This window comes from Haemaphysalis longicornis, unplaced genomic scaffold (assembly GCF_048455015.1).
Source record: "Haemaphysalis longicornis isolate Haplotype H1 unplaced genomic scaffold, Haemaphysalis longicornis Haplotype H1 scaffold_1, whole genome shotgun sequence".
Classification (NCBI taxonomy): Eukaryota; Metazoa; Arthropoda; class Arachnida; order Ixodida; family Ixodidae; genus Haemaphysalis; species Haemaphysalis longicornis.
The window spans coordinates 476,385,338-476,410,289 of NW_027526203.1; the positions used below are offsets into that span (position 1 = coordinate 476,385,338).

At 48.1% G+C, this 24,952-nt stretch overlaps 1 protein-coding gene across 2 annotated transcripts in view; it reads right to left on the reverse strand.

The window, feature by feature from the left end:
* Positions 1-24,952, reverse strand: part of LOC144156291 (uncharacterized) — a 100,601-nt gene that overhangs the window by 22,429 nt on the left and 53,220 nt on the right. Inside the window, exons 6-7 of one of the 2 annotated variants that reach the window (XM_077688242.1) lie at positions 15,459-15,526; positions 3,933-4,129 (exon numbers count right to left, since the gene is read on the reverse strand). In XM_077688242.1, coding sequence (XP_077544368.1) covers positions 3,933-4,129; positions 15,459-15,526 — 265 coding nt within the window. The remainder of the gene's footprint in view (positions 1-3,932; positions 4,130-15,458; positions 15,527-24,952) is intronic. The other variant, XR_013319736.1, reaches the window with a different exon arrangement.

Sequence of the window (24,952 nt, forward strand, 5' to 3'; positions counted from 1 at the left end):
TTTTGCGTATGGATAAAAATGCAAGAGAAACTGAATTTGAATTTGAAGAGGTCCACGAGGCGCCCCAACCATCCGGCCTTTTTCAGGGATAACTCTCCTGCTCAACGTTGCTCCCTCTCTATAATCTACCGTCGCCTACGCCCATTGTGGGCAGCATGATAACACCCCCCACGCCCTATGGCACTGCCCCCCCCCCCTCCTTCACCATAAGCAATCCTCCCACATCGTGGCTATCTGGCCCGGTGCGCTCGCACGCAGGGCAGGCGCGCCCTGGTGGTCAGAGCCAGGGCCTGCGTAGTTTCTACCACAGTGAGGGTGGTGCGGAGCAGTGATGCTCCTTGCGGGGAATTTCCCCTTTTCCGGGGAATTTCCGGATGCAGTTTTAGCCAAACAGGAAAAAGGAATCTAACTGATGCAGGAAATTTTAGGAGTGGTGGAGACAAAAGGAAAAATGTCTGTAAACCTGATCTCGCATCATTTATTACTTTGTTTTCTTTTAAAAGGATCCCTTAACAACTCGTCGGTTTCATGTTAAAACATCTGCAGTCGTGTTCGGGCAAGCCACAAACATCAAAAACTGCTTCCGATCCAGTTAATAAAACAGGAGGGAGCACAGATGAACGCATACCCCCTGACAACGAGCAAGCAATGCGTGAAGCGGCAGCGGCTGAAGCCTGTTTGCTTGTATCCCTGAGCAATATACAAAAAAAAAGCATTTCGGGTGCGCCTTAGTCCGCGCGCTGTCAACGAGAGATGGCTCGAGCAGTACCGGCGCTGAGCAAAATTCTCAATTTCCCAAAATATTTTGTTAGTTTTAACTTGGAACTTTATCACGCAAACGGAGCGTTTTCTTTTTGGCACAAAAGGTGAAATGCATAGTCGAATGCTGCTGCGCGGAAAATATAGTAGGATTTCGTTTACGCTGGAACTCTGATTCTCTTAACGGCGTCTGCGCCCGGAACGTTACGCAAAGTAGACAAGTGGCGGAGGCTGACGCCCAAAACCGAACAGGAAACCACGTAAAACCTATTCTTCTTCAGCCGTCGGTAATCGACGCAAAACCGAATCGAGCCGTCCTTCTTTTTGACAAGCATTACCGGTGACGCATATCAGTTGCCGAAAGAAAACGAAAAAGAAGGGAATTTTGCAAGGAACTCTTGAAAAACCGGCGGGGAAAAATGCTAAAATAGCGAATTTCTGAACCTCCAAATGGGAAATTTTCTTCTCACTACAGAACATCACTGGTGCGGAGTGATTACGATCCTGGCCAATAATACGCCCTCTCTCTCCCCCTCACTCCCTTGGAGTGTGCCGCTTGGAGCCAATAGTCTTCCTTGGAGTACTTAAACCCGAAAATTTTGGACCGTTTTTTTCTCGATTCAGCCATCCGGAGGAAAGTTAAAAGAATTCTTGATTTGATTTGATTGATTGATTGTAGGGTTTAACGCGCCGACGCAACGTAGGCGATGAGGCGCGCCGTAGTGGAGGACTCCGGATTAATTTCGACCACCTGGGGATCGTTAACGAGCGCCGAAATCGCGTACACACGGGCGTTTTTGCTTTTCTTTCACCTCCATCAGAAAAGCGGCCGCCGCGGCCGGGAATGGAACCCGCGACCTCGTGCTCAGCAGCTCGACGCCTTAGCCACTGAGCCACCGCGGCAGGTTTAATTCTTGCACAAGAAGTTTATATACCGAAAATCTTCACGAACCACTAAATATGGCAACATTCTGCATACTTTTCAAGATTCTTGAGCAAAAAAAAAAAAAAAAAACAGGCATATCTAAGGCAAAACACCAATGCACAACTTGTACTCGGCGTGTGCTTGAATACATGTAAAATACGTAAAATACATGTGTGCTTGATACTTGCAATAGCGAATAAAAATACGCGCTAAAAACAAGATTTTGGCCCAAAAATACAAAAAAAAAAGCCCCCGCGAGCCTGGACCTAGTGGGTTCACAAAGTTCACCTGAAACCAACGGTTCCAGCAGATGGCGCGAGCAGCGAAATACAGGAAAATTGGATTGACTTTAGCTAACCTTCACCATTTTATCGTGGGAGGATCGAAAGGGAGGGGAAGAGTGTGAGAGGTGGTTGGCGGGGGAGAGAAGAGATGCATTCCCGTGGCAAAGCCGGCCGAAGACTATCATCTTTCGACGACATCTGCAGCGAAGTGAGCAGATGTGCGGACAATTTGTTTCTCTCTCTCTCTCTCTCTCTTATTGCGTAAGCAATTGCTGGAGCGTGTGGGCGTGGCGGAGTCGGCGTTGGTGTTCAACCAAAGCGAGCGACCGAAGGCCGACAACGATAGAGTAAAGAGAGCGCGCGGATAAAGCTGCCGCCGAGAAAGGACCTTAGCAACGCTGGCGACGTTGCCGGGGTGCTACAAGCGCGGCTCACCCCAGCCTCTGCGAAGGGTGGCGAAACAAGCCGGAGCAAGGCGCGCGCATAGGGCCGAGCCGGGAACTTCACGAGCGAGAGGGGCTGATGGATCCTAATTCTTTGGCCCCTTGCGCCTGCACGCGGTTGGTCAGTATCAATAGCCGGTATTCAATGGCGTGGAATGCATGCAGGCAACCATGCGAGTGCACCGCCATATCTGTGGCCAAGCGTCTGTTGCCAAAGCGGCGTTGTGCGCACGGCCCGCAGATCAGGCACCCCTCTTCTCCTCCATGCCTTCATGGCGGCCAGGCAGGCCGCGACGTGACCTTGTGTTTCAGTGCAAGGCGTGTGCGAGTGATTCGATAGTCGGTTGTACTGCGATAGCGTTGTTTACGCGAAAAGTCATTATTCCGCTCATGAGTGGGACAACCTTATCTGCAATTCAACCCCAGCCTCCGCGCACACCTACGAGCGAGTGCGAGTCGGTCGTGGCACAAAGGTTTGAACGTGAGCGAAGTCGTCCGTTTGACAGCAGTAACTGCATCATTTCCAAACTGTTGCCCACTGAACACAAAGTAATACCTCGACGACAAGTGCTGTTGAGTGCAGCACAGTACGATCTACCTATCGCCAGACGCGTATGAAGTAGCCGCCGCAGATCAGCTGATTGCCAACCGCCGCACTCTAACGTCAGACGTGAGTTGTTTTGCTGAGTGAAACATTTAGCGCAAGAGAAAGCCAACGCTAAATCGGTTTACGCGTGAACCATTTCTCCAAAAGAAATTATTCGGTTTTTGTACTCAACCACGTATTAGAGGGCACATACCAGACAAAGACGTGGAAGCGGTGCAGGTGCACATGCGTCGACATCCGCGGCGGCAGCCAACTGCAGCGTCGGACTTACGCTGCTTATACGCGCCGTTCGCAGCCGCGGTTTGATCCTCCGTGGATTCGAAGTGCTCTAGGGTAGGTAGAGCACCAGCACTTAATGTGAGTGCGATTAATATTACATATATCTGTTGACGCCACTACCGATAATCGGCCTGAAACGCAGCAGACGACGTACGCTGGTGTTTTTTTTTTTTCGAGATGCAGGCGCAGAGCGCATGCGCTGGCATGGTGGCCACCGACATGGCGGTTTTCAGTGTGGCCAGGCGAAGAAATCGCCCGCTAAACTTTTCATTGAATACCGCCTATAGGTCACTGGTTTCGATTGAACCGGCGCACAGAATTGATGCACATTTGAAGACTAAATTTACCAATGTGTACACATACGCATATGATTACAAGCTGTATGTCGCACAGCAATACCTTAGAATATTTTCTGATTGTTTCAGAAGTATCATTTAGGTATCCACGGGATCTATTTGGACATGGTTAGGAATGTTGAAATGTTGCCGCAAATTTACTATCTAGTGTTCAAAGTTAGGCACGGTGATAAACGCTTCGAAAGCCTTTCAAATGAACGTGTTACACAAGATCATTAAACTCGAACTATTGCTTCTTGGGATTGGCTTGGGAATGGGCTGTGGTAGCCCGAGACTCACCGGCGAGGGTGATGCTGTCGAGGTCAACCTTGAAGCCGGTGATCCAGAAGCGGGAGAGCTCCCTGTGCAAGGCATCAGCAACGGCGTGCTGGCCGGGAGAAGCGGATAGGATCCCGTAGCGGTTGCGGCGCCGGCGCCAGAACAGCGTGAAGTCTACCTCGACGCGAACGCCCGGATGAGCCGGCCGAAGAAGGCATCTGAAGTGGTGATAAAGAAGGGCAGTGAGGTGGCGCCCTCCGGGCCACCTCAAACATCTTCCCTGTATATATCAGCATTAAAGTTTTTCAGACAGACACAGACAGACTCACAAACGATAGCTTTGGAGGCGGGGGATTCCGAAGTTCCGCATTGAGCACAAGTGCTAATGGTGCGCCTTTGAAGTACCAACAAAAAAAGAGAGACAGAGAGAGAGAGGGGGGGAGAGAGGGGGGAGAGGGAGGATGAGGAATTGATTTCTATAAAAGGAAACTTGAGCGCTGAGTGATCTTCAGTGTAGTAGCGTTGATCCTCCAGGGTGGGTGGCGTCCCTAGTTCAGGATGCCACGGCCCTCAGCTGCTTGTCTGGCCCGGATCCCCAGGCCACGCTGGTCATCCATGACCTCGCTGGACAACAGGGTCTCCCACTGTTCCGTCGATGGCACAAATACCTCTGGGAGTTCCTTCACACCCTTGCACTCCCACACCATGAGGTAGAGAATGTTGAGGGGTCCTCAGAATTGGCAGTCGTAACTGTACAGACCGGGATGAGTCATGTGCAACTGTGAGGCATGCGGGAAAGAGTTAGTTTGGAGTCTTAAAGGGACACTGAAGTGATTTGTAAACAATGCGGGATTACGAGCGCAAACTGTAGTCCGGAGTCCCTGGGCCCTGTATCAACCACTCTGTGCGCGTTTACGCGAATTTATTTAGTAGAAAAATCAATTCGAAAATGCTGTCCTCCTCTCTTTACGCTCGCCCATTTTCTGTGGCGTTTTCGTGTGACGTCAGCAGGAGAGGAGCTGACAATTGGCTGCGCTACTGCACGGCTCGCCGAAGTCGGCCCACCATTTAGTCCGCCGGCCACCGACGGGTCGTCGCAATTCGTTCGATCAGTTGAAACTAAGCCACAACACGTTTGGGAATGGAAGAATGCGCCTTTCTTTACTTCGTTAGTTTGTACACTGTATCTAGCTCCAAGTCAAGGTCGCTTCACACAAGCGCTGCACAAGCGCACATGCGGCGCTTCGCTGACTGGTACGCCAGTAGGAAAATATAAGGCTTCTTGAAGGGGGAGAAGACTGAGCGAAGTCAATATAGGTACTAAGGAAATAAAATCAACTGATATTTTTACCGTACAGCGTAGAACTAGGGTGCGGGAAGCACTTTTTTGTGCTGGGCGAACAAGCAGAGCGGTCAGGAGCACGACTACGCATCTGCGAACGCTTTCCCGTCTACGAAATGCAATTGCTAGACGTGAGCTATTGTGGAAACTCGGGGGACGCTTACTGCACGAGCGCAATACAACAAATAGTCACCTAAGCTGCTTGAAATACTAAAACTATAATAAAAGTGTAAACTGGTTATACATTATATACCTAATATTTTCCTTTTCCGCCAGCGGCCCCCTGTCGCCTAGTCGTCTGGTGCGCTAGGTATGTCAGCGTAAGTGTTTTGCCAGTCACAAGTTCGAATCGCCGCGGGTACATGCTTTTTTTTTATGAGTTAACTTTTTCGTTTTTCGCCGATGTTTTCTATACTGAGTTCCCCTTTTTTTGGGCCGCAACGTTCATTGCTCCACGAACTAGTCCACAGAACTCGCGCAGGCTGGCAATGCCGCGCTAGCGAGTTCTCGTCGGCGTGCTGTTGCCATAAGCACCGACTGCTTGCGGGCAGTGGGCACAGGCCAGAATCAACAGACCCTTGGCCTGGTGCGAACACGCTTTTTACGATACAGGCATGAGCGAGGCAAGCTCCAAATATGGGGGAAAAGCGCATGCATTTGAGCGTCTGCGGGGACGAGGAGGGCGTTCATGCACTGCGTAGGCCTCAGATTGTGAATGCTACGATTCCAAGCCGTCCTGGGAGGCTTATCTTATGCATTTTACAGCCGACAACATGGCAAAAGCGCGGTACTACGATAACTGGGATATTGAGAATGCCCATCCAACGACGCCATCGAATGTCAAACATGTTTTACAGACCGAAACCGAAACCGAAACTTGTTTGATTGCTAACCTTGGGCATCGTCCAATCACGGCGCCCCCTCCTCCCAACGTCAAAGCTTAGTTTGTGCGGCCGCCGCAAACCGCGCATGGTAGTTTTTCTTCTTTCGCGCTTTGTAAAATAATTACCAATTTCTCAATCGGATAAACGATGAAAAGTGTGCTAATTTGAGCCAGTCTACACAGTGCAAGCAAAAACGGGAGCTTGACAAATTCACTTCAGTGTCCCTTTAACTGCGTTCCTTCTTTGGAGAGTTGTGGATGAGGAGGTGGATATTTCCGTCTTGCTCGATCTGTAATGTTCCAATATGTCCCTGGTGCGTCGTGGGATAGGTGGGAACATCGGCAGGGGAGTGGCTTGAGCTTCTGTGATGGGGGTGAGGGTAGCGGTGGTTGCCCGGAGGGAATGATATCGGGCAGTGGCATCAGCCGCCATATTACCCTGCAGAAACTCGCGTCCCGGTGTCCACACGATGTATATGCCCGGTACATCTTTTTGATCCTTTAGCTTCAGGTGTATATTAAGCGCTACTGTGGAGATGAGACCCTTCTGAAAATTCCTGCAGGCTGCTTGGGAGTCTCTGATTATAATCATGCGAGCTTGGTTTTCTCTGATCGTTGTAGTAGCCAGAGCAATCGCTGCTTCTGCGGAGTTAATGTTTTCAGTCGGGATAGTTGCCGAGCTTAGTTCCTTTCCTTTGCTGTTGGTCATGGTTATCGCGTGTGCAGCATGGTTTGCGCTTGAATATCTTGCGGCGTCGACGTACATCGTTCCGCTATCATTACCATAGGCTTTTTTAAGTGCCTTTACCCTGGCATTTCTCCTTCCTTTGTGGTAAAGAGGGTGCATGTTGCGAGGGATATTGGCAACCGTGATGCACTCCCTCAGACAAAGTGGGAGGCGCCTTTCTTGGGTTTGGGAATCCAAGTTCACCTCGTACTCGAGACGGCGTAAAGTGGCGCGACCGGTTTCTGTGAGTTTCAGCCGTTCAATTTGGCTAACCCTGTCGTCCTCTACAAGTTCCTCCCACGTGTTATGTACCCCTAGTTGCAGTAGCTTCTCAGTCGAAGTCTTCGCCCGTAGACCCAGTGCCAATTTGTATCTTTGCCTGATGAGGATGTTGAATTTGTCTCTTTCGGCGTTCTTTAGCCCCAAATATGGGGTACCATATGTAATTATGCTGATAATTAATGCTTGTACTAATCGAATTGTATCTTCTTCCTTGAGTCTATGCTTTTTGTTCGCAACCCTCTTGACCAGGTGGGTTACCTGGGTGATGGTGCTTTTGAGCTTGGGGACTGTAGCAGCTCCTGTTCCGTCCTTTTGGAGAGTGAGGCCTAATACTCGCAGTGTGTCGACTTTTGGGATAGGGATGCCATCAAGCTTCACTTCCGGGTCCGGTGCTCCCGGCGGGGGTCTGCCTCTCGTCCTCTTTCTTAGTACCAGAAGTTCCGATTTTTCTGAGGTGACGGAAAGTCCACACTGCTTGAGGTATGCCTCGGTGCGGTCTACGGCTTCCTGCAGGGAATCCTGTTGGTTTCCCGTTGACCCTCTGGTTGTCCAGAATGTGAAGTCATCAGCGTAGATGGCATGTCTAAGACCAGGAATTGCATTTAGCTTGTCGGGTAGGTTGATCATCGCGATATTGAAAAGTAACGGCGAGATCACTGAGGCCTGTAGGGTGCCCTTTAGTCACGTTGGCATGCTTCCACGGCGCCGGTATACGTCCAGTCTCCTATACCTCGTTTATTCTGTTGAGAAGATACTGGATTTTTTCTGGGATGTTGCGGAGTATTCTGTTGGTAATCTTGTCCGCTCCTGGCGCAGTGTTCTTTGTGAGCTTGGCGAGCGCCGCATCTAGCTCGGCCCTGATGAATGGGGTGTCAATGTCGAGGTTCGGTACCTCCACGTAATCAGGGTGGGAAACGGGTATAATTTGGTCTTGCTCACCAATGAGTTTAATTTTTGCCGCCCTAAGGATATCCTCTTCAGTACCCGGGAAATTGTGGATGAGGCGCTCTATTTGTCATCCAGTCGTGTTTTTGGATCCAGTGTTGAAGATGAGTGACTTCAGAATATTCCACATTCTTTGGGTACTGAGTGTCCCCTGTAAACGGTCCCATAACTGGTTCCAGTTCTGCCTTCCCAGCTGGCTAGCGTACTCCTCTGCTTGCCTTGTTAAAGGGACACTGAAGTGATATGTAAACATTGCGGGATTACTAGCGCAAATTGTAGTCCGGAGTCCCCAGGCCACGTTTCGACCACTCTAGGCGCGTTTACGCGATTTTATTTAGTAGAAAAACTAATTCGAAAACGCTGTCCTCCTCTCTTTACGCTCGCCCATTTTCTGTGGCGTTTTCGTGTGACGTCAGGAGGGGATGAGCTGGCAATTGGCTGCGCCACGGCTGCGCTACTGCACGGCTCCCCGGCCGACAGAGTCAGTCGGCCCAGCGTTTCGTCCGCCGGCCACCGGCGGGTCGTCGCAATCAAGGAGGTTAAAAAAAATTGCTTGGTCGCAATTCGTTCGCTTAGTTGAAACGAAGCCAGGACACGTTTGTGAATGGAAGAATGTGCCTTTCTTTACTTGGTTTGTTTGTACACTGTATCTAGCTCCAAGTCAAGGTCGCTTCACACAAGCGCTGCACATGCGACGCTTCGCTGACTGGTACGCCAGTAGGAAAATATAAGGCCTCTGAAAGGCGGGAGAAGAGTCAGTGAAGTCAATATAGGTACTAAGCAAATAAAATCAACTGATATTTTTACCGTACAGCGTAAAACTAGGGCGCGGGAAGCACTTTTTTGCGCTGGGCGAACAAGCACAGCGGTCAGCAGCACGACTACGCATCTGCGAACGCTTTTCCGTCTACGAAATGCAATTGCTAGACGTGAGCTACTGTGGAAACTCGGGCGACGCTTACTGCACGATCGCAGTACAACAAATAGTCACCTAAGCGGCTTGAAATGCCAAAACTAAATAAAAGTGTAAACCGGTTGTACAATATATACCCTATATTAGCATCGCCTTCACGTCCTGCTCCGTAGCCTAGCAGTCTGAGGTGCTAGGAATTCATTGCAAATGTTTTGCGAGTCACGAGTTCGAATCCCCGCGGGTACGTGCTTTTTTTTTTTTTTTGTAAGTTAACTTTTTTGTTTTCCGCCGATGTTTTCTATATTGAGTTCACCTTTTTTGGGGCCGCAACGTTCATGGCTACACGAACTAGTTCACAAAACGCGCGCAGGCTGGCACTGGCGCGCTAGCGAGTTCTCGTTGGCATGCTGTTGCCGTAAGCACCGACTGCTTGCAGGCAGTGGGCACAGGCCAGAATGAACAGACCCTTGGCCTGGTGCGAACACGCTTTTTACGATACAGGCATGAGGGAGGCAAGCTCCAAATATGGGGGAAAAGCGCATGACATTTGGGCGTCTGCGGGTACGCGGAGGGCGTTCATGCACTGCGTAGGTCTCGGCTAGTGAATGCTACGACTACAAGCCGTCCTGGGAGGCTTATCTTGTGCATTTTACAGCCGACAACATGGCAGAAGCGCGGTACGATGATTACTGAGATATTGAGAATGCCCATCCAACAAAGCCATTGGTTATGTTTTACAGAACCGAAACCGAAACCGAAACCGAAACTTGTGTGATTGCTAACCTTGGGCATCGTCCAATCACGGCGCCCCTCCTCTCAACGTCACAGCCTTAGTTGGTGCGGCCGCCGCAAACCGCGCATGGTAGTTTTTCTTCTTTCGTGCTTTGTAAAATAATTACCGATTTGTCAACCGGATAAACGATGAAAAGTGTGCTAATTTGAGCCAGTCTACGCAGTGCAAGCAAAAACGGGAGCTTGACAAATTCACTTCAGTGTCCCTTTAAGAGGGCAATGCGTTTCTGTAGCTTCTTGTTCCACTTGTTTTTTCCACCTCCGTGTAAGGCTTCGGCGAGCCTCCGAAATATCTAAGAGGTGAGGGTCTACTTCTGGATTTTTAGATGTTTATTGGATCTCTTATGAATTTGTTGACTTTTTCAACCAGTTTCATCGTCCATTCTTCGAGATCCATGTTTATGTTTATAGATTACTGGTCATATTTTTCTTGGAAGGCTTTCCAATCTGCAATTCTTGCGTTTCCTTCTTTTGCGGGTGTTCGCCGATGGTCAATTTCCAGTTGAACGATGTAGTGGTCACTACCGAGATTCTCGTCCAGTCTCTGCCATTCAGCATGGGTGATGCCCGTCGTGAAAGTGAGGCCAGGGGTTGTCTCTCGACACACTGTTGCCCATTCGGGTGGGGTATTGGAGATCATTCCACAGCGTAAGGCGGTGTTGTTGAGCCACGTTGTGGACATTTTCTCCTTTCTTTAATGACCTTTTATACCCACATGCCAAGTGGCGTGCATTAAAGTCTCCTACCACCACCATCTTGTGACCCGCGGTCAATTTCAAGACCATATGAAAAAATCTGTCATGGTCCCTCAAGTTTTCGGTGGGTGGACTATAGATGTTCAATATGAACAGGCTCTGTAACGTTTTCCTGTCGGGTATGATCTCCACGAGGGTGTGCTCAATACTATGTTGGATAGGGTGCAACTGTGTGGCCAACTGCTTTAGGGTTAGAATGGCAGTTCGGGTCATGCCCTCGGCTATATGCATATCGTAGCCAGTTAAGCTAATGCTTTCAGCTTGAGTTTCCTGCAGAGCAATGACATCTGGTTTCTCAATTTAGCTGAATTGTAGCAAATTTTGTTGTTTAGATCTAATTGTTCTGCCGTTCCATTGCCAAATTTTGAGTTTGGGAACTGTTCGAAATGGGGGCTTCGTGGTACATGAGGGGCTACTCATCATTCTAGCACTTCCACCATTCGACCTTCTCTCGCAGGATAATTCTTGAGTTTCTTGTGAGCCTTGTCCTTTTCCTCTAGAACCGCCATCTTTTGTCTAGGTCTTTCATTTCATTCAGTATGGTCATATTTGTTTCTTGAATTTGCTGCTGCGTCTTGTGAATGTCCTGGATCTGCTCCTGAATCTGTTAAAATAGTCCTAGCACAGTTCGCTGAAATTAGGCGTGCCCTGTTTAATTTGGGCCAGATCCTGCTTGATTTGAAGGGTTTCTTTTATTGCTTGTTGTTGTCTGATATGCATTATTTCCTGCATCATGCTTGAGTTTTGGTTGACCAATTCCTTGATCATGCGCGTGTTTTAGATGCAAAGCATCTCTTGCTCGGGGCTATGTCCGGGGTCCGTCCGTTGTCCGCACCTCTCTTCCTACACTATAGAAAAAAGAAATAGTTAGCGGCGCCCGGTTTCGATCCCACGACTCTCTGGCCTCAACGGGAGGTACGCGGTGCTCTTCCCACTACACTACAAATCCGGGACAGGAGCAAGTGCTACGAACGCACCTTATGTCCTTGATTCATTCAAACTACGTCAAGAAGCTACTGATACAACGAAGGCACGCGAAGCTGAACGTCACCGGAAACGACGAACTGAAAACTTTAGAGGAGGATGTTGAATTTTCCGTGGGAAAGCTGTGGCGCGAAGCGCCACGCGCGTTGCAGCTCAACCAGCCCCGTCCGCAGCGCCTCTGATGCTGATTGTGGCAGGATGCCCCTAGGGATTGGCCAACCAAAGAATCCATCACGAGATAGCTTGGCGTTCAACCACCGTCGCCATCTTCCCGTAAGGGAACCGCCGAAGAAGAAGGAGAACACAAAGATGCGAAGAGGAGGGCGTGTACATTGCTCTCAGCCGGTGCACCAATGTCAACAACCTTTACCTCACCAACGCCTACTGATTCTACCACAGAGACTACAACCTCGACAAGAACATGACGGACGAGTTTCGGCGCCTCGAGAACCACTGCCTACTCACCGTAACACAACAGTACCTGCGTGCCTTTGCCACCGGTGTGGACCCGGACGCGGAATTCCCTCTGGCGCTAGTAAACACCAGATCACTCAACATAACGGCAACACAATGGAACCGCCACGATGCTTCGCATCCTCATCAGGGTTCCCCACGGGAAGATGGTGTAATTTTTCTTCGACGTTGCGTTTTAGAGCTTCGAAGGGAGACACCCAGTCTGGGGTGAATTTACCGTCGTTATTGTTATCAGTAGGGGCCGCAACCAAAGGTGGAAACTGGTAATTCGAGAACATTACTTTATTATGTTGTCCACAATTCCGATTCCAGGCTGTTGAAGGATATCGGGTTATCGACTTCGATCTCGACCTTGATAGAGAAAACTTTATTTAGAAAACCGGGTTAGCGAGAGGGGGTTAGGGTGGCGGAGGACCAGAGGTCCGCCGCGACCGCCAGAGCTCGGGAGGTGACCAGCACTTGGCTGGACTCGTCAGAGCTGCCCAGGGCCTGCTCCCAGTGGGATGAGGGGGGGAGAGGATTGACTGATTGATTGTGGGGTTTAACGCGCCGACGCATCGCAGGCGATGAGGCGCGCCGTAGTGGAGGGCTCGGGATTAATTTTGACCACCTGGGGATCTTTATCGTGCGCCGAAATCTCGTACACACGGGCGTTTCTGCTTTTCGCCTCCATCAGAAAAGCAGAAAAGCGGCCGCCGCGGCCGGGAACCGAAAGGGGGGGAGAGGAGAGTACGAGGTTCACAAGCTGGACGGCCCCCGTTCGTTTTAAGAACCACAGCGGCTGCCGATACTCGGCAACGGGCTTCATATCGCTCGATCACCTCTTACATGACCTCAGAAGAGCGCCCAGTCTCACACCCTGTAAAGCAAAACCTGAGTTCACGAAAGTGCGACGGTGCATGCGTGCCCTCCCAGTAAACATTTTTACACGCTAATGGGTGGTGGACGGGTGTATTAGCATTTTTACCACCTTTTAAGCACCCATATTAAGCTCAGGTACCCTAACATGAGGGTGTTTCAAAAGAATAGGTGCAAACAACCGTTTAAAAGGGTGCAACAGCGGAAAAGGGTGCCGATTGGTATTTATGGCCGATTCGGGTTTTCACCACAGCCCCCTATAGTTTGGGTACTAAAACAAAGGGTGCAAATATGCTGGGAAAAGGAGCAAAACTGCACAAAACACGGTGAATGTTTCAATCACACTCTGCACTATATTACTTCTTAGAGTGCATCACAAGGTTTATTTCAATGTCTGGGTAAAGGGGAGGGAGAATATTTTAAAATTATTCTGTACTCCTAAAAATAAAATTTTTACGCAAGCCATCCTTGTATCCAACGGAACTACATTTACCTAAGAATTTGCGCTTGTATTTTTATGCAGTGACGCAGCTGAACCGAATCTACGGAGTCCTTGAATAAGGGCTTCGCATTTCATGATAAACAAGCATCGAAAGGTTTTTTTTTTAATTGTCTCTCATAATGCAGTTACAATGGAAAATGAAAAAAAAGGGGAACAGTGCAACCGAAAATGAATGCGCTTACGATGGTATCCCTCTTCGCCATACCAAGTATATAAAGCAGTGGTGGCAACGACGTGGAAACCGAAAAAAAAAATCAGTTCGTGCTAATTACGAACGTGAACAAAATAATACTCCCTCTCCCCCTTTTTTCTACAGCGTTGCACGGACCACAGCACAACCTTGAACTGTTACATCTCTATCATCCTTCCCTCGTTCCCTGTTCCTCTCCTGCCCCACCGGCGCGATTTTTAGAGACCGTCTACGATTTGTACACATCCAAGAAACAGACCTCGGTCTCTCCTGCACGAGCAACACCGGAGAACAAGCCAGTTATCAAACGAAAACAAAAGTTGGGGGGGGGGGGCCGAGGGCATGAAATTTGGCACTAAATAAACGGACGCCAAAGAATACTACAATTACTACATTAAAGCAGAAACTAATACCATTGCACAGTATTATTGTGCCATCGGCTTCTTTTTCTCGTTCAAATCGAGCGCCAATAAGACTTTTTAGTGCAGTTCGCGTCTTGTGTGTGTAAACTTTAGAAATCTAAGCTTTTTTTTAATACGCACACTAAATAATGCAATTTAATGTTAATGTTATATTCTGTAAAAGCGGCAGCGATTTACTGAGTTGTTTGAATTTGTCGACGCAAAATGCTGCCAACCATAGAGTTTCATACAATAACAACTAGAGAGGAATCTGCCGCTGCGATCGTACGCCGCGATGGGCGGGATGGGTATACCTGGATTCGGATTGGTACTTGGTGGCTTGTGGAAGTTATTATGGATTGAATAGTGCAGCCAGTTTCGTTTTCGTTTTGGAGTTGCATGAACGCATTTGTTTATGTTGGAAGAAGCGCTCAAAAATACGTTTCTCCTTGAACTGAACGCCGCACGCGCACTGACGCTGCCCTGAGTGGAAATGTTTTATAACCAGAGTTGCGAATCAGGTGGGCTATCAATTTATTGTTGGCACAGCGAGCACGAAAACACAAGAGCCGGCACTGTATGCGACTAAGTTGCCTGCGCATTAGGAGTTGCGGTATTGCTCATTCGGAAGAGCAATGTATTTTCGAAGCTGACGACGGTTGCGAACTGCTTGGAACAGCCATACTTTTTGTGCGAACGCCGGCTCTTACGGCGTACACCAGTAGTACCGGCGGGGGATAGGAACGCAGCTTGACGAATGTCACTAATTAAGACTAGAATAACTTCTCCAAATGTAATAGGTTTCTTTTTTTAGAGCACCAAACTTTTCCTAACATTGAAAACTAGCAGCGCCGAAACTTTTACAAATAGTTTTTAAACAAGTCCGCGACCCGCTGTAGTTGGCGACGAATGGCAAACCTACTCTGCAAACCTCAACTCCGCGACTGCGATTTATTTAAAAGCGCCGTTTTATTTCGTACAAAACCAGTTTTTGGTCACAATATTTTTTGTTAGCCATGTAATCTCTAAACAGCGAACCGGGAAATAACAGGCTTTTTTTGTCAAAAAACAATTTGCCCAGCCGTAGGCCTGTTTTGATCACACGCAATCCGGTTTCAGAACTACCCATTATTCCCATCGAAGCGTAAGCGCCGCCTCAGAGTTCGCGTTGACCTTTGTGAAGGGGCGCAACAAAGACTCCCGAACTCTTGGATGCTTCAGATAGGGTGCTCCTGCGGCGACAAAACCTAAGCACCCAAAATGGGGTTAAAATTGTCGTTCAGAGGGTGCTCCTGGGGCGACCAGCTAAAAACACCTTTTAGAGAGTAACAATATTTAGTGTGCTCCGGCTTTTCTGCAGAGAAATCAATTAATGTTAGGCGCAGGTAAGATAATTCAAATCTTACCCAAATCACCCGTACCCCACTCGTAACCCAAAATCACCCGAGGCCGGTGATTTTGGGGTACGAGGCTGGCGAAGGTGCACGAGGAGGACTCACCTGAAATCCTCGACCAAGGCACCCACGTATCTGCTGGCCGCGGACATGCTTCCGAAAACAGAGTCGAGCTGCGCAGAGAAAAGCAAGCCCCGTCACCAGCGTATATTACGTCATGCAGAGAGAGAGAGAGAGAGAGAGAGAGAGAGAGAGAGAGAGAGAGAGAGAGAGAGAGAGAGAGAGAGAGAGAGAGAGAGAGAGAGAGAGAGAGAGAGAGAGAGAGAGAGAGAGAGAGAGAGAGAGAGAGAGAGAGAGAACTTTATTTCATAAAATCCAGTAACCCTAGACGTCGGCCAAGAGCCCTTGGGCTCTAGGCACGTCTTCGGCCAGTTGAATGGCCCAGACTTGATTCGCTGGGTCGGAGCTGAGCTATACGGTCTCCCATTGCTCTACACTAGCCATGTTACGACCTAATGTTGTCTCCTGTAGGCAGGCCCTCAGCATGTGTGCTAGGTATGCCCTGTCCTTAAACCGGTGGCACTTGTCAGAATATTGCCCGGGATAACAGTGACGGTACGCAACCGGGTTGGGATACGAGTTCGTTTGCAGAAGTCGCCAAGCCACGGATTGCCATTTACTGAGGGTAGGATGAGCCGCAGGGGGGGGTTAGGGGGCCCGTTTTAGCATGTAGTGATTAGTGATATCCCTGTAGGACATGAGCCGATCCCTGCCCGAACAGCCAAGCGAATGAGCGCTGTTGTCACCAGCTCGGCCAGAAAAGCGGCGTCGTACGCGCAGTCATTCCCAGCCAGGCCAGAGTGTGCAGGTGCACATATTAGACATATCTTGCCTGAACGCTGAGTGTTGTTGAGCCCAGTCCTTAGAATTGCAGATGTCTCTGGGGAGATGCGCCCTCTTGCGTATTTTGTAATAGCAGATTTTGAGTTGCTTACCACGTATTTAATTTTTTCAAAGGCCATCATTGCCAGGGCAACGGACGCCTCTTCGCCCACCTCCGGTTCGCTCGCGCAGACCGACCCGGAGCTGATAGAATTGCCCTGGCAATTGAATATTGCAAGGGCCATGGCATCACGAACCAGGTAATTGGCCGAGCCCACGTATACCACGTCCTCCGAATGTCCGAATCGTTTGGTCATGGCTCTCGCCCTTGCCTGTCTGCGTTTCAGATTGTGCGGGTGCATGTTTTAGAGATTGGTGGGATATGAATTTGTTCGCGCTCTTCGGTAGCCAAGGGTACCTTGTGAGTGACGGTTCGCGGGTGGTTGATGCCCAGGGAGCCGAGAATATGTCTACCCATCTGGCTGTAGTTAAGCCGCTCTCGTTGAGCCAGCCGTTCAGTTTACTGAGGGTATTGTGAAGACCCAGAGTCTCGAAACGCTAGGTCGGAGCGGTGATCGGGATGCCGACAGCCTGCTCGTAGGCGCGTCTAATAAGGGCGTCAATTTTGATTTCTTCGTCCTTTTTGAGGTGTAGAAAAGGAGTGACATAGGTTATCATACTGAGGACGAAGGCTTCAACTAATTGAACGAAATTGTGCTCCTTCTCGGTTAGCGATTCGCGATATGAGTCGAGTAGCCTGATGCACGCTTTTTTGGATCGCGAGTACGGTTCCCGAGTTGTGTCCATTGGCGTGGATTCGGAGACCGAGAACCAGTATACTGGACACAGTGGGAATGGGTTGCGTTCCATTCGCGAAAATCTTCACAACCAGGGGGTTCGGGTCTGTACGTCTGCCCGTACTAGTAGAGCAACAATTCTGACTTTTGCGGGAGCAGCTGAGGCCTCTGGGACCTACGTACCGGTCTACCGCCTCAATGCCGCGTTTTAAGATGCCCTGAATTTGCTCGCCACTGCCTCCGCTGACTCAAAACGCGACATCGTCTGCCTAGAGGCTGTGTCTGATACCATCGATATTTTGCAGTATTGCGGGAAGCCCCGTCACGGCTACGTTGAAAGGGAACGGAGAAAGGACAGAACCCTGCGGACTCCCCCGGCTCCCAAGCTTGATCACATGTGAGTGCAGTTCCCCTACAGCTAGAGCAGCTGTGCGCTCGCAAAGAAAGTTACTTAAGTAGTTGTATACATGTTTCCCAAGGCCGAGTCAGCCGAGCTTGTCAAGAATTGCCGAGTGTTTAACGTTGTCAAAGGCCTTGGTTAAATCCAATCCCAATATCGCTCTGGTATCTAGAGATTTCTAGAGTTGTGTATATTATCACAGATGTATTCAAAAACCACTCACAAAAACAAAGTGGAAATTATAAATGATCGGTGGATGACTTCAAACTTCCACAAGCGATGCACGGACGGGATGAAAAAAGGCAACCCTGTGCTTCGTATTTCAGCGATCAGTACTGGTGTGTTTTCTGCGTTTTGTCCGTCCGCTGTTCCCAGAAGTTCGAAAACACTCGCATATATTCTGCGTCCGAAGGCTACCTTTAGAGACAGCTGCTTTCCACCTTTGAGGTCACCGTGATATTGCGAGTCTTCAGGGTCATTTTGATACTAACGCAGCAGCACTAAATCCAGAGAGAGAGGGAGCGCGTGTTAAGCCGCTCTCGGGATGAGCCCGCCGCACTTTCGGTAACCTCGCATGCAAGCGCACTGCGTTTATGAGGCTACGAGTTCGGCGCGCGCACACGTCACGAAGACGACCGCTTGGCTGCTAGTGCTATTGCCGTCTCCTATGTGCGCTTTGGTTGCGCAGGGAGGGGGTGCTCCCCGCTACTTTAATGATTAAAACGATCTGTATGACTGTCACTGGAAACAGCCATGGGAGTGGCACTAGTAAGCCCGCTCACTATACTGGTTTTCTGGAAACCGCGAACTGGTGCGTAAGTGAGTGGCGAGCGAAATCGGAATGTAGCGACAAGGGGAACTGGAAATAGGCGATCGAGATGAAAGAGGATGAGGAAAAAGTGTAGCAGGGAGGGAGGGGAAAGAAAATTGGCGATGCGTATATGTTTCCACGGGAAGAAGAGTGTAGCCTGGAGAGGATGGAGCACAGGGTATACGCAGAGAGCAGAATGAAGAAAGGGCGGAGAAAAGGGTTAAAAGAAATCTTTCAGCGCTTCCCAAAATTACGTAAGAGAAACATACTGTCAATCAACCTTTTGTTTCATTACAACATTATGTTTTTTAAACTAATTAACGACCCACTTTCTTTTGAAATAATCGATAGTCAGGGTCTGCGTAATACAAAGTCTACAAGATTCGCATTTCAATGGAATTTCTCATTGTCAATAGTTCTTACGAACTACGGAAAAAGGAGTGCTCACTTTGATTCGATTTCTATGTGGAACACTCTGCCTCTATCAGCATTTAAAAAATGCGCCAAACGAATTTTTTTCTGAACTAGTATTTTATTTTCAGTGTCATATAGCACTGTCTAAAAGTGTTTTTCGTGGTGTCTCATCACACTATCTTTTTGATTATGTCACTTAACTAAGATTCTATTTTCTCGAGCAAGTGCTGTCGTTATTGCGCGAATTGTTATGTATTCTCGACTTATTAGTGTTTATACGTGGTGTGTATATTCGTTGTATCTATGTACAAGCTTTGAACCTCTTGTAAAATGTTGATCTGATTATTATTTACTTTTAACACAGAGCAAAACTTTCTTTGCTGTTTGCTTTATGTGCTCATGAATTGTGGTTGATCATGGAGGGTCCCGTGACAGTTATGGGACATTGGGACCCTCGTCTATATATTTAATAAAATGTAGCTTTTCTTCTACGGCAAATAAACTTCTCTTAAAATCTCATCCTGCATTCTAATCAACAAGGTTTTCGTGGCACCCTTTGTACTAGTCACACAGTTGGTTGAAACCTTGCATGACCTCGCCAATGGCATTAACAATCAATCGCAGGTTAACGCAAGTTTTTTAGACCTTTCGAAAGCGTTTGGCCGTGTTTCCCATACGAAACTGATCGTAAAGCTCACAGGTATACTGGGCGATAGACCTATGAAAAAGTTGATCAAAAGCTATTTGCCCGATCCTTACCTATTTGCACAATAATGTGCCTATTTGCCTGAAACCGTCCCAACATTTTCAAGCGACCCCCAGAGATCTGTTGAAGCCCTCGTGTTGTTACTTCTTTTTATCAATGACGTCTCAGACGTAATTGAAATAGAAAGCAGATTGTTCGCAGACGACTGCATTCTCTACCAGAGAATAAACAGCTACCAGGATCAGTTTAAAATTCTCTAACAAAAGGCCGAAAACTGGTGTCGCAAATGGCAAATGCAAATAAACAAGACAAATTCTTCGCATATGCTGGAAAATGTGCCACTTCGCACAGTCGCTGCCTGCAAATATCTGGACTACTTTATATCGTCCGACCTAATGCTCACCACATGCTCACCGCAATGCTTATTAAATGATTTTCTCTTTGTAACGGCCATTTTTCGCCCTACATTGTGGTCACAAGCTTCTTATAAACCACTCGGGTATGTCACCGGAATACTGCTAACAGGGCCATATTTGCCGCTTTCTAGCTGCAAAAAAAATATCATGCGACGTGTTTTTTGATGTACGTGATAGAGACCAATACTGGCTACACTTTGCGAATGTTTGAAAGAAATCGAAGATGGCTTTTTTTTTTTCATTGGCTTTCAAAATATATCAAAATGCGTTACCTTGCTGCACTACAGGGCTTTTTTCATAGTGAAGCGTCTTGACGCCATAAACTAAAATTGGCACGAAGATTGAACACGGACAGAAGAATAACACTAAAAACTTGCAACTACTTAGCTTGGTTTGATTCAGAGAAAAACAATCCCCACATTTGGGCAACTCAAAATTTTTCCAAATTTGAGAATTTTTATTAAAAGGAATTCGTTCTGCAAGCCGGAAAGAAATACCTTACATCATTTGAAAGTATGCATAGTTTTTACATAAAAATAACTAGGGTTATACCTGCAGTAGTTTGTTTTACAGCGGTAAACGCTTCAAATTTTCCGTGAGCCGCTCAACGCGCCAGTGACCCGAGCCGGCTTTGTGAATTTTTCTGAGAAAGGGAAATTTTTTTCCACAAAAAATTTCACACGTTTTCCCCTGTGCATAAAATTTTCGTCCAAATAAAGATGTCGACCGGACACGCCTGTCCGATTTCTCGTGAAAACTAACCGGCGAATCTTGTGAAAGTTAACCGGCTTCGGGTAAGAAATGGTTGGCGGGGCGGAAATGAACCTTCGATGCGGCCCCCCTTCATTGGCCGATCATGTCTGGGGGAAGGGAGGGTGGTATTACGATTTACTATATATTGCATGTAATAAAATCCCGGAACTGGAGTTCTTTATTCACTGACTTTACTCTGATGGCCAGAGAGGTCCCAGAGCTGGTAGACAGACAGGGAGCCCTCAGCCGGAGGTTGACCTGGGCTCCGACAGCCATCGTTTGAGGCTTCGGATGATGATGATGGTTGCATTTTAATGGCGCAAGGCCAACTGGGGCAAAGAGCACCAAAAACAGATGGTTAACTACCACAGATTAAAAGTGAATACTAAATTGAATAGCAACAGAGGTAAAAACAAATAAAGACAATGGAGATGGCTGGTGTAGAGGGCCAGATTGTGATTATGCATGATACGATATGAGATTCAGAAATTTAACTTCTGATAGATACTTAAAAACACGTTTGACAGTAAACATTGGTCCATCGCTTAAGAAGTGCGATGGGTGGAGTGGGATTTGTTGTCTGTAGATTTCTGGAAAGTGTCGTGTGGTGTGGAGTGCCTTGCATGTGATTAGTATGTGAACTACGGATAGGCCCTCTCCACACCTGCCGCATAGGGGTTTCGATGATCCAGTGAGCAAGTGTGAATGTGTTACATAAGTGTGGCCTATCCGTAGCCTGGCTAAGGCTACTTCCGTGTGTCCGTCTTGTTTGTTATGTATCAACCTAAGTGTGGTTTTATAGTATCGAGTTTGTTCTCTGTTTGTGTGTCCCATGTTTCCTGCCAAGATTTCCGCAAAGCTGTCTGTACCAGTGGTTTTAGGTCGAAGTAGGGAACACACGGTACATCTGTGCTACTGCGGAGGGCAGCCACAGCGCCACTCTGGTCAACAATTTCGTTCCCCAGAATGCCACTATGACCCGGAACCCAGCAAACAATTATTTTAGTTTTGAGTTATCAGCAAAGGTTAGAGCTTTGATTAGATGCTGGAGGACAATGTTTTTCGTAGGTCTGAAGCAATGTAAGGCTGTTACCACACTTAGAAAGTCTGTACAGATAATAGAGTGTTCTGTTCTGGTCTGTGTAATGTGTTGTACTGCTAATAATATACCATGTGCTTCTGCCGTAAAAATGCTGCTATTTCTGTGAAATGTCTTCGTGCTGGTAAAGTTGGGGCATGTGCAGCACATGCGACGGCCGAAGAAGACTTTGAAGCATCGGTATAGAAGGCGGTGTGCGGGTATTTGTGTTCTAACTGTAGGAAGTGCTGTAGTATAAGTTCTCTGGGCGCATTTCTTTTATCGATATGTTTAAAAGAAATATCACACGAAATTGCTGACCTCTCCCAAGGCGAAACGAGGTCAGCAACAGAAGACTTCATGGTCTCCTCAAATGAAATCCCTAGTTCTTCAGCGAGGGCTCTCACTGGGATAGAGAAAGGAGCTGGTATCGACGGCCGTGCTGCGAACAAAGGATCGGATGAGATGTTTATGATCAAGCTACATGGGTGATTTTTTACAGAGGTCACCAAATAGCATACAGCAAGGAAGTATAAGAACGCTGGTTTTCAAGGCTCCATCTATCATACTCTGCATATAGGCTTTGAATGGGACTCGTCCGGAACGGCAAGACGGAGCCCCAAGTGCAGCACTGGGTCCAACATTTTCAGGGCAGTTTTACAGGCGGACCCATACACGACACTCCCATAGTCCAACCGTGAACCAACAAGGCTGGTAAAACCGCGGAGGAGTATTTGTTTGTCCACTCCGTAGGAGCAATGCGAGAGGACCTTCAGTATATTCATGGTTTTCAGGCATTTTTGTTTCAGGTGTTTTATATGGGGAATGAATCATTTTTTCATCAAGTACCACGCCTAAAAATTTGTGTTCCTTTTTGAGAGGGATTGAGACACTTTTAAGCTTAATATCAGGATCAGCATGGATTCCGCGCCTCCTTGAAAATACAATACAAGTGCACTTTTCTGGATTAAGCTTAAAGGGACCCTGCAACACTCTTTGAGCAGTGCAAGTAAACCTGCGCGACGTTTAGATTACACCGCCAGAAATACCTGAGCCAAATATTACACGTGCAAGTGAAGCGGTGAGCGCGCAAATCGATGTGAAAGACGCGGAAAAACCAACCGCTCTCTCTTCAGTTGTCCTCATTACGCAACCCCTGGCATGGCCTAAGGGACGTCACATAGGCCATGGCTGCCCGATCGGCTGTCACTGGTCAACTTCGCGGCTAGATTCTCCCATTTCCGTCGTCGTCATAGCTGTGTACGAACCTCTTCTATGCCTGAACCTGTAGGCACAGTTTTGCCGTTTCTTTTGTGTTTTGAGTGCGCGCGGAGCTTGAGTGATGAGCTCAATACTTCTCTTTCAACGGGACCACTTGACTACAAACGTTTATTGCTTCAAAAACGCCCTACCAGCCCGAGCGCGCACTTGCGAGCAGGCACCCATGCCTGCTTTTTTGTGGCACCAGACCGGAAATAGGCCCCTCCGCGTTGCGGAGAAAAGGAGAAAACTACCCGGCATGTGATATATCGAAGGCTGCCGAAGAGAACGCCGCGAGCCGCCCCCCTCTCCGGGAGAGAGCGCGCAGCTTTCGTCGCGTTGTCCGCGGTCGAGCTGAGAGGGAACGATTATGCACGATTTCTCATCGCGCGTAGTTTCGTTAATTTTGAACGGATTTTCATAATTCTTGCAGGAGGAGATTTCTGGGACAATAGACTTTATCCCAAAATACATTACTAGTAGTCGATGGCAAGTGTTGCAGGGTCCCTTTAAATCCATCCCTGTCTGCCCAGTCAGCGAGTTTGTTGACACCAAGCTGGACTTGCCTCTCGCAAACGGACAGATTACAGGATTTGAAGGAGATTTGAACGTCATCTACATATAGAGAGTAAGTAATGGTTGGTGGCAATCCTTTCCCAAGAGAGTTCATTTTTATAATAGACAGCGTGCAGCTCAAAACACCCCCTTGAGGCACACTGTTTTCCTGGACGTGAACTCGGGAATTTGTATTGCCCACTCACACGAAAAGTTCTTTCCGACATGTAGCTTGCAAGCGTATTTAACATGTTGCCTAACAAACCAAAAGACTTTAGGTCGTAAAGAATTCCATACCGCCATGCAGTATCAAACGCTTTTTCAATATCGAAAAATACTGTCATACAATACTGTTTATGAATAAATGCATCTTTGATGTAGGATTCTAAGGCAATGAGTTGAGTTGATCATTTGTAGATCGCCCCGCCCTGAAGCCTGCCAGGCAGCTCTCGAGAAGTCCGTTGTACTTCAGAAAGTACACAAGTCTTCTGTTAATCATCTTCTCAAGAGGCTTGTACAGTTTGTCAGGGCGATAGGGCGATAACTGGCGGGAGATGATGGGTCCTTCCCCTCCTTCAGGAAAGCAATCACTATAGCCTCCCTCCAAGACCTCGGAATGTGCCCTGAGAGCCATATTTTGTTGTAAAGGTGAAGGAGTGTTACAAGAGTCTTTGTGTGCAGGAGTTGTATGATTGTATATGTTATGTTTGGGCCCGGAGCTGAAGGCTTACAGCCGCTCAGAGCAGCCCTCAGTTCATAAAGCGAGAACGCCGAGTTATAAGAAGTGGCTGACCTGTTGTTATCACATAATAGCTTTTTTTCGGCAGCGGTTTTATGTTTCAGGAGAGTGTTTGTGTAATGTGCGGAACTGGACACGTGTTGGAAATGTTGTGCGAGTGTGTTAGCCTGGTCTTCCAGTGGGTCCCCAGTTGTAGTAACCAGGGGCCGGCTGTGTGTCTGTTGCTCTTTTATTCGTGTCCAGACTTTGTGTGTGTCAGTGTACGAGTTTATGGATGTGAGGAAGCCACGCCAACTTTCCCTTTTTTCCTCACGGCGCACGCGCTTCCCCCGGGCCTTCGCTCGTTTGAAAGATATCAGGTTATCTGAAGTAGGGTATTGACGAAGGATACCCCACGCCTTGTTCTGGGCCTCTCGTGCCTGCCTACAGTCCTGGTTCCACCAGGGCCTCCTTTAATTGCGCGGGGCACCGGAGACCTGGGGAATGGACTTTTCAGCGGCGTCAAGAATGTGCGCCGTGACCAGTTGTGTTGCCTCCTCTACGTGTCGGTGTGTTATGGATGTGTGGTGTAGTTTAGATGTTTCTGTGAACGTGTTCCAATTAGCTCTCGCTTCATTGAACTTTCTGTGGGAAGGGGAACTGTTTCGGCTTATATATGATAGTGAGGTAGGGAAGTGGTCACTTCCTTACGGGTTGGTGTCCACCTCCCATTCCAGGGATGGGAAGAGAACTGCTGAGCCAATAGCTAAGTCTAGGTGTGAGTAAGTGCTGTGTGCTATGTTATGGTA